Here is a 16,663-nt window from a genome sequence, read left to right as displayed (position 1 = left end):
AAAAAAAAAAAAAAAAGACTGCAGCAAGTTGTTAACCCCTTTGTGTTTGCTTTCCTCTGAAAGCTAGAGTTACTAAGACTTTCCTCAATACTTTGGTCAGTCCTTCCGTTAACCCCTTAAGTGTAGGTTAAAACCTAATCATTCTCAAACGCAGGAGTGTGTTACCTTTATGGCTTTCATGCCTCGGCAATTAAGAACAGGGAAGGTCTTAAGATCGTTCTTCTAACATCATTACATTGATATAGCTGTCTAAAACTATCTCAACTGAAACCTTGGGACAGGAAGGTACGATTAATGTCCAGTCATTACTGACTGTTAAAAATTACTGAGCTATAAGTTCCATATGGCATAATACAATGTAGTGATCGTATGTTTGTAGTTCAATGACATCCTAGTCATATGTAGTTGTGAAAACTGAAAACATTTTCACCCCTGGGAATGCTGCCTCTGTAGCCTTGTAATGTTCCCCATCCCCACAGTTCTCTGTCTTTTAAACTTGCTATAGGAAAAGGTTATCACTATTCAGGGTACAAGATTTGTTCATCAAAATTCATATATACTATCATGTATACTATAATTTTTTTTCATTTTCATTTCATTGCTTAGCTTAAATTCACTATATGAGTATTTCTCTATAAATTAACTATATAAGTATTACTTGAGCTGGTTTTGGTCTTTTGACTACTGAATATGACAGCTATGAACATGCTGTATGTCTTTGTGAATATGCCTCTTTTATACCTCTTTAGTAAGCATATAGGAGTGGGAGTCTCAAACCAGAATCATGCAAATTGGACATAAGGGCTGGGAGATAAATCACTGAACACAGTACCTGCTGAAAAAACCAGGGGGCCTGAGTTTAGATCCCCAGTTCACACATAGAGTACTGGGCTCAGGGGGATCTGTCTATATCTTCAACCCTGGTGAGCAGAGACAGGTAGATATTAGGGGTCTACTGGACAGCAAGTGAAGACCAAAACAATGAGCTCTACATTGAGAGAGACCCTGTCTCTGAAAATAAAGTCAAGTGCAACAGAAGAGGCACCTCATGTTGGCTTCTGGCCTCCGTAAGCACACACATGCTTGTGTCTACCTGCATACATAAACATATCACACACAGCACTTACACATATACACCACCTGCACACAGAGCTGTGCTGCTTTATAACTCTGCAGCAAAGAATGGTCTTCAGAGTTGTTCTGCAGTCATGCTGTTTGATATTGCTGGTCTCTTCCCCCTTTCTAATGGTATAAAATGCTGATTTGTCATTTGTCTTTGTTCTTCCTGTTTGAAACAAGGTCCTGGGTCTCAAGTAGCCCAGGAAGTCTTCATAGTCTCGATCCTCCTGCTTCAGCCTCCCACATTGCTAGGATTTACAGACCTGAACCATACAACCTGGCAATAATTTATTACTTTAATTTCTTGTATGTGTATTTTTAGGCCTCACATAGCTTCTATTCTGAAATGTCTATTTAAATCTTATTCATTCCTCAAACTAGATCATCCTGAAGAGCCTAAACCATGGAAGTGATTGAATACCATACAGCCTGGAGCAAAAGCCTCTTGGCACACAAAAATGTGCCTTGGACTGGGAAGGAACTAGGAAAGCTGTAAAATCAGATCATTCTGATTTATAAAGTGGTTCTTGGTCATGCAGATCAGGGTTGGGAAGCTTATGTAAATAAATCCAAAGCTTCTGTGTCGCTATGAGTTGTTAATCTGAAAAAACTCACATGAAGTTGTAAGAGTTTGACCTCTAGTGTTACCTTACATGACATAACAATACTAGCTATTAAGTACTATGCATGGTTATTAATAAGTGAACCATCTGTATTTACTCTTTTTTCTTTTTCAGTGTTTCAATAGAGAAAGAAAAGATCGATGAAAAATGTGAAACAGAAAAACTCTTAGAATACATCCAAGAAATTAGGTAATATAAATAGTAGCTTTAAAATTAACTTCTGGGCTGGAGAGATGGCTCAGCAGTTAAGAGCACCGGCTGCTCTTCCAGAGGATCCATTGCATTTCTCAGCACCCACGTGGTGGCTCACAACCATCTGTAACTCCAGTGCCCGAGGGAATTTATCCAGTGCCGCCTTCTGGCCTCTGTGGGCACTGCATACATGTGGTACACAAACATACATGTGGGCAAACACTCATACACATTGAATAAACAAATAATTGAAATGAAAATTTAATAAAGAGAATGAACCTTATTGGTTTGCGATATGACTTTGTTGGTAGAGCATATGCCTGGCATATGGGAAGCCCTGGAATCAGTATCAGGTTTTTCACACAGAGAAAACAAAAGCACCTTATTTTGTTGAACTCATGTTTTTCCTGTACCTTAAGAGAAATTTTCTTCAAAATGTCTTTTAATACAGCTGTGCATCTGATCAAGTGGAAAAATTCAAAGTAGATATTGCCCAGTTAGAAGAAGATTTGAAAGAGAAGGATCGTGAGATTTTAAGTCTTAAGCAGTCTCTTGAGGAAAACATTACATTTTCTAAGCAAATAGAAGACCTGACTGTTAAATGCCAGCTGCTTGAAACAGAAAGAGGTACTGTGCTGTTTCTGTCGCTTTGCTCTGTGAAGCCTTAGACTGTCTATAAAAAATGCACATTTTCATAACTATGTAAATAAGAAAAATTCATGTGCTGTACTTGAGAAGTTTTTTAACAGTGCAGTGTGTTCTATTTATTTTGACATATTGCACTCTTTGGAAATGAGGACTTGATGACTTCTTCTCGGGGTGACATTTATAATTGGTGCAAACTCAAAACTAAATACCTGTGTAGGGAATGTAATAAGGTAATGACTATATCGTCTTCCCTCCTTGGAGATGCTTTATCTGTATAGTGTGCCAAAGCACTGAAATATCACAGAAACTAGGTTTCTCAACAACAGTGACTGATGGATGTTTCCTGCTTCTCTTACAGACAACCTTGTCAGCAAGGATAGAGAAAGGGCTGAAAGTCTCAGTGCTGATATGCAGATCCTAACAGAGAGGCTGGCTCTGGAAAGGCAAGAATATGAAAAGCTGCAACAAAAAGAATTGCAAAGCCAGTCACTTCTGCAGCAAGAGAAGGTAGCTACCTACATTTGTTTGTGTATGTCAGAAAAACCTGGAGTATATCCTTTGAATGTTTAGCCACAGATATTGGCGTATGTTTGTATTAACTAGATGAGCTACATATTTGTAATTATCTTAAAAAGAATGTCTAGGCTGGGCATGGTGGCACACATCTTTAATCCTAGTACTAATGAGATAGAAGCAAGTGATCTCTGTAAGTTCAAGGTCAACCTGGTCTACAGAGTGAGTTCCAGGACAGCCAGGGGTACATAGAGAAACCCTGTCTCAAAAACAGGGAGAGAGAGACAGAGACAGACAGACAGAGAGAATGAATGTGTAATAGGAAAAACCCAACAATTTGAAAATACAGGTTACATAAAGAATATCTTACATATTAGTGAGGTAAAAGGCCCAATAAATAAATACAAAATAAATACAAACAAATAAACATGGTCATGGAATAAAAACAGACAGTTCTAACACGGCGTTCAGATAACTATAAACATGAAATGGAAGATGTCAACTATTTTCATGATTTTATGAAATTTTTACATACAGAGAATATATAGCATAGCCCTCAGAGTGTATGCATGTATGAAAATATATGGGCAATATGTCTTCTAAGCCAAAAGTTACCTGTGGAAAGGAAAACTGAGATGGGGATAGGACTAGTGAAAACTAATATGCACTTAAAATCTGGAATTTAATATTTTTTCTCGATGATTAAAGTTAAATAACTTTGAAATGTGTATACCTTATACATTTTATGTAACATTGAGATCATAATATATTTTTACCATATCTAAATAGAGTATATTGGAGTATATATAAAAATAGGATATATTGAAATATATATAAAAGCCAATTGTAAAGCAAATATAAAAAAGGCAGTGTGGCCAGGTGTGGTGGCACACACCTTTAATCTCAGCACTCGGGAGGCACAGGCAGGCGGACTTCTGAGTTCCAGGCCAGCCTGGTCTACAAAGTGAGTTCCAGGACAGCCAGGGCTACACGGAGAAACCCTGTCCAAAAAAAACCAAAAAAAAAAAAAAAAAGGTAGTATGATGATTTTACACTAAAAAGAGCTAGCAATTACGTTTTGCAGTGTTTAATTATAATATATAATCTAGGGAAAGTGAATATGGTATTTGTATTTTCTGTGTTTTCTTTAAACTTCCTCGCTTGGTTTCCAGTCCATTATCTGTACTTCCTTCTTGTGTCCCGGAAAGGTCCTGGTGCCATGTCTAATTGTGCTTACCTGTCTGAATGCAGGAACTGTCTGCTCGTCTTCAGCAGCAGCTCTGCTCTTTCCAAGAGGAAATGACTTCTGAGAAGAACGTCTTTAAAGAAGAGCTAAAGCTCGCCCTGGCTGAGTTGGATGCGGTCCAGCAGAAGGAGGAGCAGAGTGAAAGGCTGGTTAAACAGCTGGAAGAGGAAACGAAGTCAACTGCAGAGCAACTGAAGCGGCTGGACGACCTGTTGAGAGAGTTTGTATTAATGCGATCTCATGCTTATGCAGGCCTAGAGACAGGAACTATTTTCTAGCTTGTTTTAGAATTCTCATGTCACCCAAGTGCATGCATTGAGGTTGGAATTATCTTACAAAGTAAGAAAGAGAAAAACATTTTAAGACTATACATACACTCATACGTATACACTCATGTATGTAAACAAGTATGGCAGTCAAAGTAAAAGCTGGCCTGTTAACATTTTTAATCCCAGGACCCAAGGGATTAAAGCAGGAGGAGGATGAGTTGGAGGTTGGTCTTGATTGCACACTGAGTTCAAGGCATCCTAGGCTATAATAGTGAGACTTTGGCTCCATAAAACAAACAGAGCCCTTTTCTTTTCCTAAAGTGAAAAACATATTTATGTGATTCTTTCCTACCACCTTTTCTAAAAGTTGTTAGACATCAGAGTTAAAGCAATGTGTCTTATATTTGAAAACATCTAGGCCTTTTAATGTTTTAAATAGCTTTCTTGAGAGAGTACAAACACTCACTGGTTTGTGTGTGTGCACCCATGCACGTGCACCAACACCCATATCGTCCACAAGCTGCTGGCTCGTCGTGCACGTCAGAGGACAACTGTCAGAAGTTGCTTCTCGTCCCACTCTGGGGGCTCCTTGCCCCCAATCTTGCTTCAGAAATAACAATCGGGGCTAGAGAGATGGCTCAGCGGTTAAGAGCACTGACTGTTCTTCCAAAGTTCCTGAGTTCAATTCCCAGCAACCACATGGTGGCTCGCAACCATCTGTAATGAGATCTGACACCCTCTCTGGTGTGTCTGAAGACAGCTACAGTGTACTTACATATAATAAATAGGGAGAGAGAGAGAGAGATGTAACAGTCAGAAAGCCAGTTACAGTGGCTCAGACATGTAGTACCAGCACTTCAGATGCTGAGGCCAGAAGAGTACAGTGAGCTTGAGGCCTGCCTGTGTTGTAGAATGGAGTGCTATCTCGAATAAAAATAAATGCAGAAATAAAACAATCAGAAATAGCTGATATACATTCAACAACATTCTCAGTAAAAGTAAAAAAAAAAAAAAAATTAATGCCTGTTAAAACTTTCTTCTTGCCAAGTGTGGTGGCATACTCCTTTAGGTCCAGCATTTGGGAGGCAGAAGCAGGCAGATCTCTTGAGTTTAAGGCCAACCTTGTCTACAGAGTGAGTTCCAAGAAAGCCAGGGCTCCACAGAGAAACCCTGTGTCAAAAAAAAAAAAAAAAACCAAAAAACAAAAAAAAACAAAAGCAGTCAAAGGAAAACCCAACCCCTACCAAAACAAAAAACAAAAACAAAAAACAAAAAGCACTTTCTTCTCTAGAACTTGCATTTAATTTAAAAGTGACAATTTTATTCTTTTTTGTTTTGTTTTGCAAGACAGGGTTTCTTTGTGTAGCTCTGGCTGTCCTGGAACTCACTCTGTAGACCATGCTGGCCTGGAACTCAGAAATCTGCCTGCCTTTGCCTCCCGAGTGCTGGGATTGAAGGCGTGTGCCACCACTGCCCCAGCGACAATTTTAGTCTTTTATCTTTAATTTTTATTATTTACTTTTAAAATATATTTTAGCCAACCATGGTGGTACATGCCTTTAATCCTCATACTTGGGAGGCAGAGTCAGGCAGATGTCTGTGAGTTCAAGGCCTACAAAGCCAAGATTTCACAGAACTCTAACTTGGAAAATCAAAACTAAATACATATATCCACTTCTTGTTGGGCAGGTATATGAGGTGTGTGTGAGCACAGGAGTGGGTAGAGATCAGAGGACAGAGTTTAGGTGTCACTCCTCTCTGCCATGGTTTCAATGGCCAGACATAGGTGGTCAGGCTACACAGCAAATTCTTTTATCTGGACCTGGCAATTTGATTGTAGAATTTAAACTACAAATAAGTTTATCATCTAAGTTCTTGAAATGCCATCAAGGAAACAATCTACTGTGGATGGGGTAAGCTCCTATGGCGTTATAGTGTGTCTGATGCCTGCCCTGCAGAGGACTTTTCTTTTTTTGTTTGTTTTTTTGTTTTTTTCGAGATAGGGTTTCTATGTGTAGCCCTGGCTGTCCTGGAACTCACTCTGTAGACCAGGCTGGCCTGGAACTCAGAAATTCGCCTGCCCCTGCCTCCCAAGTGCAGGATTAAAGGTGTGGGCCACCACGCCCGGCAACTGAGGACTTTTCTAAATCTCCTCTGCTTTGGTTTTTGGTTGGTTTGTCTGTCTTTGTGATTCCTCGAAAAAGGTACCCCAGGTCTTTGTATTCCCTGACTTTAGGGAGCAGTACAAAGGTGTTATGGAAATTATCTTAACTATAACAGATGTGAGGGAACAGGAACCCTAATAAACTGAGTAGACAATCCATTTCCTAAAGGGGGCTTGGGAGTCATTCACTCTGCCTTAAAGAGTTCTAATTACACCAAGATCTCTTACACCAGGTCTTTCTTTGGTGGCTTAACTAGATAACTGTGTGATTCCCAGAGAAATGGTCTTGCTGCCTTCACATGCTGTTCACTGAGTATGTGAGATGCTTTTTCAGGTCCTTCCTACTCTGGACATTTTAGGCTCAGATTTTTAAAAAAAAAAAACTGAAAATCACTCTTCTAAGGGACAAGGAAAATATTTTTATTACAAAGCACTGAGTAGCGATTGTTTTTCTTTTATCTTCTTCCTTGTGCAATGACTTTGATCTACGTTTTGTCTCATTTGAATGTTCTCTTAGAATTGTGCAGTGTTTATTTTTAATTCACCAAATTCTTTTAGAGATCCTTCATAGGCTCATATCCCTATCCAAACACGTTATAGAGTTTTAATATACAATATTTGAAAAAAATACTTGGGATTTATAGTATACATGTAGAAAAATGACTTAAAACCTATTTGTTACTAAAGAAAACTGTTAAAATTTTCATTATGGTTGGACATCTGGGATCCTTTCACTTGTAGGCTGAGCTAAGAGGGTCCTGAGTTCAAGGCCAGCTTGGGCTAAATAGCAAGATCTAAGCTCAAAAACGAAAATTAAATAATAACATCATTGAACATAGTATTATAACTACCTTTAAAAAGAGTTTTTGAGCCGGGCGTGGCGGCGCACACCTTTAATCCCAGCACTCAGGAGGCAGAGGCAGGTGGATATCTGAGTTCGAGGCCAGCCTGGTCTACAAAGTGAGTTCCAGGACAGCCAGGGCTATACAGAGAAACCCTGTCTCAAAAAAAAAAAAGAGTTTTTTATGTGAAGTGCCTTTAGCTATGTGTAGTATCTACTGTCTCAATACAAGGAATGAAGGTTTACTAAGTCTCAAAGCTTCTAGTTGACATTGCATTCAGTCCTTAGACCTGACTGTTCTGTAAAATTGGCGTTACAGGTTGTTGTAAAGGTTTTGCTTGGTCTTTCCTCTGTATTACCTACGTAATTTAGGAGACATGAAAAACAATCCAGATGAAAATAGATACAGATGAAGCAAGTAAATAAGTTAGTAAGACCATCATGTAAGGAGATGAAATGCTAAGTGTATGTCTTAAAACTGTACAGCAGTTACTGCACAGGGTCATATGAGACATACATATGGAGCATAGTTCTTGGTCATTACTAACATTTTCTTGTTCTTAGGAAAGAAGTTGAACTGGAGAAACATATTGCTGCTCACGCCCAAGCCACATTGATTGCACAAGAGAAGTATAATGACACAGCACAGAGTCTGAGAGACGTCACTGTTCAGTTGGAAAGTGTGCAAGAGAAGTATAATGACACAGCACAGAGTCTGAGGGACGTCACTGCTCAGTTGGAAAGTGAGCAAGAGAAGTATAATGACACAGCACAGAGTCTAAGGGACGTCACTGCTCAGTTGGAAAGTGAGCAAGAGAAGTACAATGACACAGCACAGAGACTGAGAGACGTCACTGGTCAACTGGAAAGGTATTTTCCTTTGTAGTACCTACTGTAGGGGACTATGAGTGGAGAGAAGTGTTTACCTACAGATAGCTATGAACAAAGCACTCCAGTGGACGATGGCTGCCATTACCATAAATACCACGACTGGCTCTCCATGGGCCCTTGGTGCCACCTAGTAATCTCCTATACTTCTGTAGATGTCCCCTTTCCTACCATCCAGTTCAAACCTCCTGCACCTTTAGCACCACCATCTTACTTTTCTCATAGCACCATTGGGGAAAAAAAAATCAAAAGCTTTTAGATCTTCATCTAACATGACATTTATCCTATCTCCCTGCTTATTCGATAATTTCTTAGTTTCTGTTTCTCTCTGCCTCCCTCACCCCCTTCCCCACACTTTCTTAGATACTCTTGCCTTGGTAGATATCACTGGCTAGCCTGGTACTACCTATGTACCCCAGATCAGCCTGAAACGCGTGGCAGTCCTACCTCAGCCTTGAAGTGCTGATGTTACCAGAATGCTCTGTTGTGTGTAGAAGCTAATATTTCATCCTTTTAATGCTCAGTGAGTCCTTAAGTTGTATCATTGTTCCTTGTCTTTTGAAGTTATTCTTGGCTAGGCTTGGTGGCTCACAGGTTTGTTCCGTTCTCTTGTGAACTGTAAAACAATTATAGTAAGCTTGAGGCCAGACCAAACTACATAGTGGTTTCTAGTTCAACCTGGCATAGAGAGTGTGACCCTATCAGAATTCGAAAGAGAAAATGAGTACTGTTTTCAGTCAATATGAATACATTTTTATGTGCGGTAATTTTTTTAAATACATAGTTTTAAAAGAAATCAACTTTATGGACAGTCAACTTCCTTCATTGACAATCATTCCCAGCACCATTTAGCACCAAGTTCTATTCCTCTCACATCTGTCCTCTTGGGGAACCATTGTCTCCGTACTGTACACAGTCTATACACATTTCCCCTACTCCTACTGCAGCGACTTCATACTGTACACAGCTACTACTGCAGCGACTTCATGTTTCCCATATTTTTTCTTTCTCCTATTTTTATTTACTTACTTATTTGGAAATAGGGTCTCTTTTTGTAGCCCTGGCTGTCCTGGAGTTTTCTATGTAGACCAAGCTGGCCTTGACTTCATAGAGCTCTGTCTGCCTCTGCCTCCCAGGTGCTGGGAGTATATGCTGCTACACTGCTACACCTGGCACTGTTTTCTTTTTTAAAAAAAAGGTCCCTGGGGCTGGAGAGATGCAATGTTGACTTGGTGTTTAAGAACACTGAATGCTCTTCCAAAGGATTCAGGTTCAGTTTCCAGCACCCACGTGGTGGCTCAGCCATCTGTAACTTCAGTTCCTGGATATCAGATGTTATTTCTGAGTCTTCATGCACTGCACATATGTGGTTCACAGACAGAACGTTCCGGCAAGACACTCATAAACAGACAATGTTATGTAAACTCATTACTCAGAGAACTAAATTCTTTTTTTTTTTTTTTAAGTATTTTTTTTTTTAAGATTTATTTATTGGTTATATGTAAGCACACTGTAGTTGTCTTCAGACACTCCAGAAGAGGGAGTCAGATCTTGTTACGGATGGTTGTGAGCCACCATGTGGTTGCTGGGATTTGAACTCCAGACCTTTGGAAGAGCAGTCGGGTACTCTTACCCACTGAGCCACCTCACCAGCCCGAGAACTAAATTCTTCTTTTTTTTTTTTTTTTTTTTTTGGGGGGGGGGGGGGGGGGGGGGTTGAGACAGGGTTTCTCTGTATAGCCCTGGCTGTCCTGGAACTCACTTTGTAGACCAGGCTGGCCTCGAACTCAGAAATCCTCCCGTCTCTGCCTCCCCGAGTGCTGGGATTAAAGGCGTGCGCCACCACACCCGGCTGAGAACTAAATTCTTAAAGCGCATGATATTAGCATTTTCTTCTGCCAAGAAGTATGTAAAATCTGAACCTTGTGTACAGTAGAAAGAAAAAAGTGTTAATGCTTTCCTTTTTTATAAGCTATAAGTCATCAACACTTAAAGAAATAGAAGATCTTAAACTGGAGAATTTGACTCTACAAGAAAAAGTAGCTATGGCTGAAAAAAGTGTAGAAGATGTTCAACAGCAGATATTGACAGCTGAAAGCACAAATCAAGAATATGCAAGGTGAGTAACAAACTCAGTCCTTAACAATATTGACAGGTGTTTGTTTTGATAACAATATTGACAGGTGTTTGTTTTGAGACTGTCTCACAATTTAGTCTTGGCTGGAACCTGCTGTGTAGAGCAGGCTGCTCTGAATGGAGAGCCACCTGACCCTGCCTCCTCTGTGCTGCAGTTAAAGACAGAAGCCGGCCCACCACACCCAGTTAGAATTGCAACTTTTAAGAACTGTTTCTGTTTGTTCTTTGTTTTGTTTTTCCGAGAAGAAGGGGGTAAAAATTGAAATCTCTATCAGACGTTTAGTGCATTCTTCTTTCTCAAATCTAAGGATGGTTCAAGATTTGCAGAACAGATCAACCTTAAAAGAAGAAGAAATTAAAGAAATCACATCCTCATTTCTTGAGAAAATAACTGATTTGAAAAATCAACTCAGACAACAAGATGAAGACTTTAGGAAGCAGCTGGAAGAGAAAGGGAAAAGGTAATGATGCCACGGAACATGTTTGTTTTTTTTTTCTAACAAATTGAAAAGAAATAATTGTTTTAATTTTCCCATACAGATCAGCAGAGAAAGAAAATGTAATGACAGAATTAACCATGGAAATTAATAAATGGCGTCTCTTATATGAAGAACTATATGAAAAAACTAAACCTTTTCAGGTTTGTTGCTTGTTATTAAGCTTACTTGTAGGCTGAAAGGTGACTCTGTGGTTAAGATAGTACCTGCTAGTGCAGAGGTCCCACGTTCAATTCCCAGTACCCAAACGGTGGTTCCAAACTGGCTATCACTCCAGTTTCGGGCTATCCAACAACTTCTTCAGGCTTTCTGGGCACCGTGTTGCACAGACATACATGTAGCACAACACCCATACTCATAAAATAAAATTAAATAAGATAAAAATAGATAAATAAACTTATTTTGATCTGTTTTAAGAATGTAATCCTTCCCCTTAGTCTTGACTATGGCTTGGTATTTCTGCAGTATCTCTTCATGGTTACAATAGTTTTCAAGTTTTATCTGGTAATGACCTCAGTGGTAGAGTCTGCTCGGCATGTACAAGGGTCAGGGTTCAATTCCCAGTACTACACAAAACCAAAACTAAAGTTGTAAAAATGGCATTTTGTATTACTATCATTTTTCCAGCCAACTGACACATTTAGCAGACACTAAATTTTAATGTAGTTGTTAAAATTAAAAAATGCTTTTTAATCAACAATGTGAAATTAGTGGTCCTTGAAGGCTCTCCCGGTAGCAACATCAGGCAGTATCTGTTACCCTGTGATGTGTTTTTCCATACGATATGGTCCATCCCAGTAGTTCTCAAGTTACTGTAGCCATCTTTTGCGTTGTATTTTGTCCTTTGGTTTTAAGATAAGGTATTGCTCTATAACCCAAGCTGGCCTGGTGCTCACTGTGCCAAGCCTGGGATCTACTCCCCTTCTCCTCCCCAAGTTCTAGCATTAAGAATATCAGCCTTTATGCCTGACTATCTTTTCCCTTGAGATTCTAGGCTGGCCTAGAGTGCTCTGTGGAGCTCGATTTGTCGTTGAATTCCTGACCTCTTGCATCTGCCTCCTGAATGCTGAATTTATGGTCATAGACCATCATACGTGGAAATACCCTGATCTTTTTATAAGAAAAAAATGCCAGGTGTGGTAGCACACACCTTTAATCCCAGCAACTCAGGAAGCAGATGCAAGTGGAGCTCTTGAGTTTGAGGACCGCCTGACTGTCAGTTCCTGGACAGCCAGGACTATAGAGTGAGACTTTATCCCCAGACAAGCAAACAAGCCTACAAACAAACAAGAGGAAGGTCTAATTGGAATGGAAGCAGGTGTTGGAAAAGTTTGGTCCAAGCATGGTCACAAATGTGATGCTGGTGTGGGGCAGGAGCAAGCGTGCACATATTCAGCAAGGTAGCCCTGGTCTCAGTACTAATCTGTGTGAATCGATCTTTTCCAGCAACAACTGGATGCCTTTGAAGCCGAGAAGCAGGCGTTGTTGAATGAACATGGTGCAACTCAGGAGCAGCTAAATAAAATCAGAGACTCCTATGCACAGCTACTCGGTCACCAGAACCTAAAGCAAAAAATCAAACATGTTGTGAAATTGAAAGATGAAAATAGCCAACTCAAATCGGTTTGTAAAATAATGATCATAATCATATATATTAAAAACCAAAAAATGGGGGGCTGTTGATTGATATTCAGTTTTACTTAGTTTTATAATGGCTGTTATACTTGGAAACTGTATAAAATTTTACATATTCATTTCTACTCACAATATAGCCATTCCTTTTTGTAAATTCCATAAAGATAAGCAGTATTTGAAAGAATGATTATTGAATTTCCCTTTCCTTTTTAGAAAGTTTGTTTATATTTATTTTTGGCATATATTATACCAAAAAAAATGGGTTACATTACCTGAGATATGGGTGTTTGTATTATGTTGATTTTGATATTTTCTGGTGTATATACCCAGAAGCTGTAAGCTGGATCATGTAGTAATGCTAGTTTGCATTTCTGAAGAACTTTGATACTAACTTGCATAGGTCCTAGTGAAAAGAGCCTGGCAGTCCTCCATCAGCATAAGCCCTTGGCATTTACATGTCTCCAATTTTGAGATTTGATAAGAATGCAGTTCCCTATTGATGAAAGAAAGAAAGAAAGAAAGAAAGAAAGAAAGAAAGAAAGAAAGCCATTTTGTCACTGTACAACTGAGAGGACAGGGGTTGGGAGCCATCTTGAGAAGGAACCTATTGTTTAAAAGTAAACTACCACGGAGGCCTGCGACTGGGAAACAATCACAAGTAGGGAGCCTGAAGTTAACCTGCCACAGCTCCTGAGGTGGGAGACAGCCTGGAAGCAGTTGCCCACAAGCCATAGTGCAGGCAGTACATGGTTTAGCCCAGGCAGTGAAGCGATAGGCAAAGGTAGCCCTGAGCCCAAGATCAATGGGATCACTGGGGCTTCGGATCTAGAGATGAGTTCTGTAGGGTCTCAGGACTCTGAAGATGTGACCCCGGAGGCTACTCTCATCTGTCTTCTCTGCAGTGTTCTCCTTGGGCAGACTCTGAGCTAGTATTTTAGCACAAGAAACTGGGGACAGGTAAATAACCCTCTCTTAGTGCCACCTCTACCATTGGAACTATGGGTCTTAGTGACTGACAAGGAAAGGGAGTGAGGAATAGCCTCAGTTTCTCCCAGTTTTGCATCTCCTCAGAACCGTTGTTATGTGCTAGAGCCAGGGAGATCAGGCCCAGTGATTCCACACCTCCACAAGTGTGGGTGAGCAAAAGAGATCTATCCTTAATAATTTTCCCACAGACATCGGTCACCTCAGCAAGAAGGGGCTGCCGGCAAAATGGACTCTACGTGGTTAGGCGTCTTTGGGAGTTGGGGAAAGAAAAGCTTGCATTCTTGACAATGCAGTTTCTAGTAAGGAGGGAAGGAGTTCCTTGGTTTCAAATGCCAGGCAAGCAAACTTTTGTGGGTTTTTCTGAATACTTGTTTCTTCTTTTGTTAGTCTGCTTTTTAGGACAGTCTCCAGAGGCAGAACACAATTGTTTGACTTTTTCTGTTGTCTGGTTTTACTAGGAAGCCTGCCACAAACCGTTAGGCTGTCAAACCAAAAGTTGAATTGGGGGCAATTTTTTTTTAAAGATTTACTTATTTATTATATATAAGTACACTGTAGCTGTCCTCAGACACACCAGAAGAGGGCATCAGAGCTCGTTACACATGGTTGTGAGCCACCATGTGGTTGCTGGGATTTGAACTCAGAACCTCGGGAAGAGCAGTCAGTGCTCTTAACTGCTGAGCCATCTCTCCAGCCCTGGGCAATTTATTTTTACTTCATATTTGATCAGAAAAGTGCACCCATAACTGTGGAAGGACAAGAAATTTTAAAATTCTTTATTTTGCCAGAGCTGTTCCAAATCACTTTGTAATTTGGTCTTAGTGAATAAGTAATAGATATTTTTGCCATTAGCTTTTATACATAAGCAACTTTTTGGAATATGTCTACAACCATGATAACCACTGTGCACTTTAGTGATTATTTATATTTTTCTTTCACAGGAGGTGTCAAAACTCCGATCTCAGCTTGTTAAAAGGAAACAAAATGAGCTCAGACTTCAGGGAGAATTGGATAAAGCTCTGGGCATCAGACACTTTGACCCTTCCAAGGCTTTTTGTCACGCATCTAAGGAGAATTTTACTCCATTAAAAGAAGGTAAAAAAAAAAAAAGTGTACTTATGCCCCTGTCATTCGCCTTTTTCCTCTTTGTTTTCGCGGCAGTTGGTGACATAACTTTACAACCTATGAAACTGTTGGTATCTTCTAATGTAGAAGGAATGCTTACCAAGTTGATGTGTGCAATGCCATTTTTTCCTCCCCTACTCTGCTTCGGTCTGTCCAGATCCACTGACCTTCAAGCTCCATTGCATCTTCCCTAGTCTGTCTTTCATTGCTCCTACCTTATTCCCTCTGAATTGCATTTCTCTTTGCCAAAGGTCAATCCCTCTGTATAGAGCCCACATTGAAACCTATGTATATCTTAGATCCATAATCGGCTTTTACATTTCAAGCTTAGAGAGGCTTTTTTCTTGATAGAAACTTTGTATATTGAGTCCTAACTGTTTGAAATACCAAATATATATTATATGTATATATGTACTGTAATATATGTGTGTAATATATATGTATATTATATATGTATAATATATATATAGTTATAGTTATAGTTATGGTACTTCTATAGTAGTACCATATCTAAAACTAGATTAGTTTTAGTTTATAATGGCTTAGGAATTAGGTTTGGTTTGATTTTCAAGGATTTATTTCTAGGCCCATGAACATGCTAGGCAAGTTGTACCTGAGCTACATCGATAGCCTGGCTCATCTGTTAGTAGTTTTAATATAAAAGACTTAAAGCTTGTTGTTATACTCTTTTTCAGGCAACCCAAATTGCTGCTGAGTTCAGATGCAACTTCAAGAATCATGGAAGTATACATCTGAAATACTTGAAGATTATTTTCTTCATTGTTCTTGATATTATGTTTATAGTATATTATATAATATATTTAATTTCTACTGCCTATTCTTAGGTATATGAAACGGTAATTCAGCATTTGTTCTCTGTCTTAGTCAGGGTTTCTATTCCTGCATAAACATCAGACCAAGAAGCAAGTTGGGGAGGGAAGGGTTTATTCAGCTTACACTTCCATACTGCTGATTATCACCAAAGGAAGTCAGAACTGGAACTCACACAGGTCAGGAAGTAGGAGCTGATGCAGAGGCCATGGAGGGATATTCCTTACTGGCTTGCTTCCCCTGGCTTGCTCAGCTTGCTCTCTTATAGAACCCAAGACTACCAACCTAGGGACGGCACCAACCACAAGGGGCCCTCCCACCCTTGATCACTAATTGAGAAAATGCCTTACAGTTGGATCTCATGGAGGCATTTTCTCACCTGAAGCTCCTTTCTCTGTGATAACTCCAGCTGGTGTCAAGTTGACACATAAACACATTACTATTAAGCCTCAACCCTTACTTTCTTTTTAATCCCCAAGATCTAAATAACTTTAAAAGTCCCACAGTCTTTGCAAATTCTCAAAATTTCAATCCCTTTAAAATATTCAATCTCTTAAAATTCAAAGTCTTTTTACAATTAAAACGTCTCTTAACTGTGGTCTCCACTAAAATATTTTCTTCCTTCAAGAGGGAAAAATATCAGGGCACAGTCACAATTAAAAGCAAAATCAAACTACAACCATCAAATGTCTGGGACTCTCCAAGGGCTTGGGTCACTTCTCTAGCTCTGCCCTTTGTAGCACACAACTTGTCTTCTAGGCTCCAGATGCCTGTACTACACTGCTGCTGCTGTTCTTGGTAGTCATTTGTGGTACTGGCATCTCCAAAACACTGCTGTCTAGGCTTCACCAATAGCCTCTCATAGGCTCTCTTCATGGTGCCAAGCCTCAACTCCTTTGCGTGGCCCCTTCAGTCCTGGGCCATCAACTGCTACTGAGGCTGCACCTTC

At 39.8% G+C, this 16,663-nt stretch overlaps 1 protein-coding gene across 1 annotated transcript in view; it reads left to right on the top strand.

Annotated features, from left to right (window-relative positions):
* The window catches only part of Hmmr (hyaluronan mediated motility receptor), a 33,561-nt gene extending 17,963 nt beyond the window's left edge, over positions 1-15,598 (top strand). Inside the window, exons 8-18 of the mRNA XM_021175487.2 lie at positions 1,857-1,931; positions 2,386-2,561; positions 2,941-3,089; positions 4,347-4,561; positions 8,180-8,485; positions 10,476-10,622; positions 10,948-11,100; positions 11,180-11,279; positions 12,583-12,759; positions 14,700-14,853; positions 15,579-15,598. Coding sequence (XP_021031146.1) covers positions 1,857-1,931; positions 2,386-2,561; positions 2,941-3,089; positions 4,347-4,561; positions 8,180-8,485; positions 10,476-10,622; positions 10,948-11,100; positions 11,180-11,279; positions 12,583-12,759; positions 14,700-14,853; positions 15,579-15,598 — 1,672 coding nt within the window. The remainder of the gene's footprint in view (positions 1-1,856; positions 1,932-2,385; positions 2,562-2,940; positions 3,090-4,346; positions 4,562-8,179; positions 8,486-10,475; positions 10,623-10,947; positions 11,101-11,179; positions 11,280-12,582; positions 12,760-14,699; positions 14,854-15,578) is intronic.
* Positions 15,599-16,663: the final 1,065 nt, after the last annotated feature.

Source organism: Mus caroli, chromosome 11, assembly GCF_900094665.2.
Source record: "Mus caroli chromosome 11, CAROLI_EIJ_v1.1, whole genome shotgun sequence".
Classification (NCBI taxonomy): Eukaryota; Metazoa; Chordata; class Mammalia; order Rodentia; family Muridae; genus Mus; species Mus caroli.
This window is presented reverse-complemented; position numbering and strand designations above follow the sequence as displayed.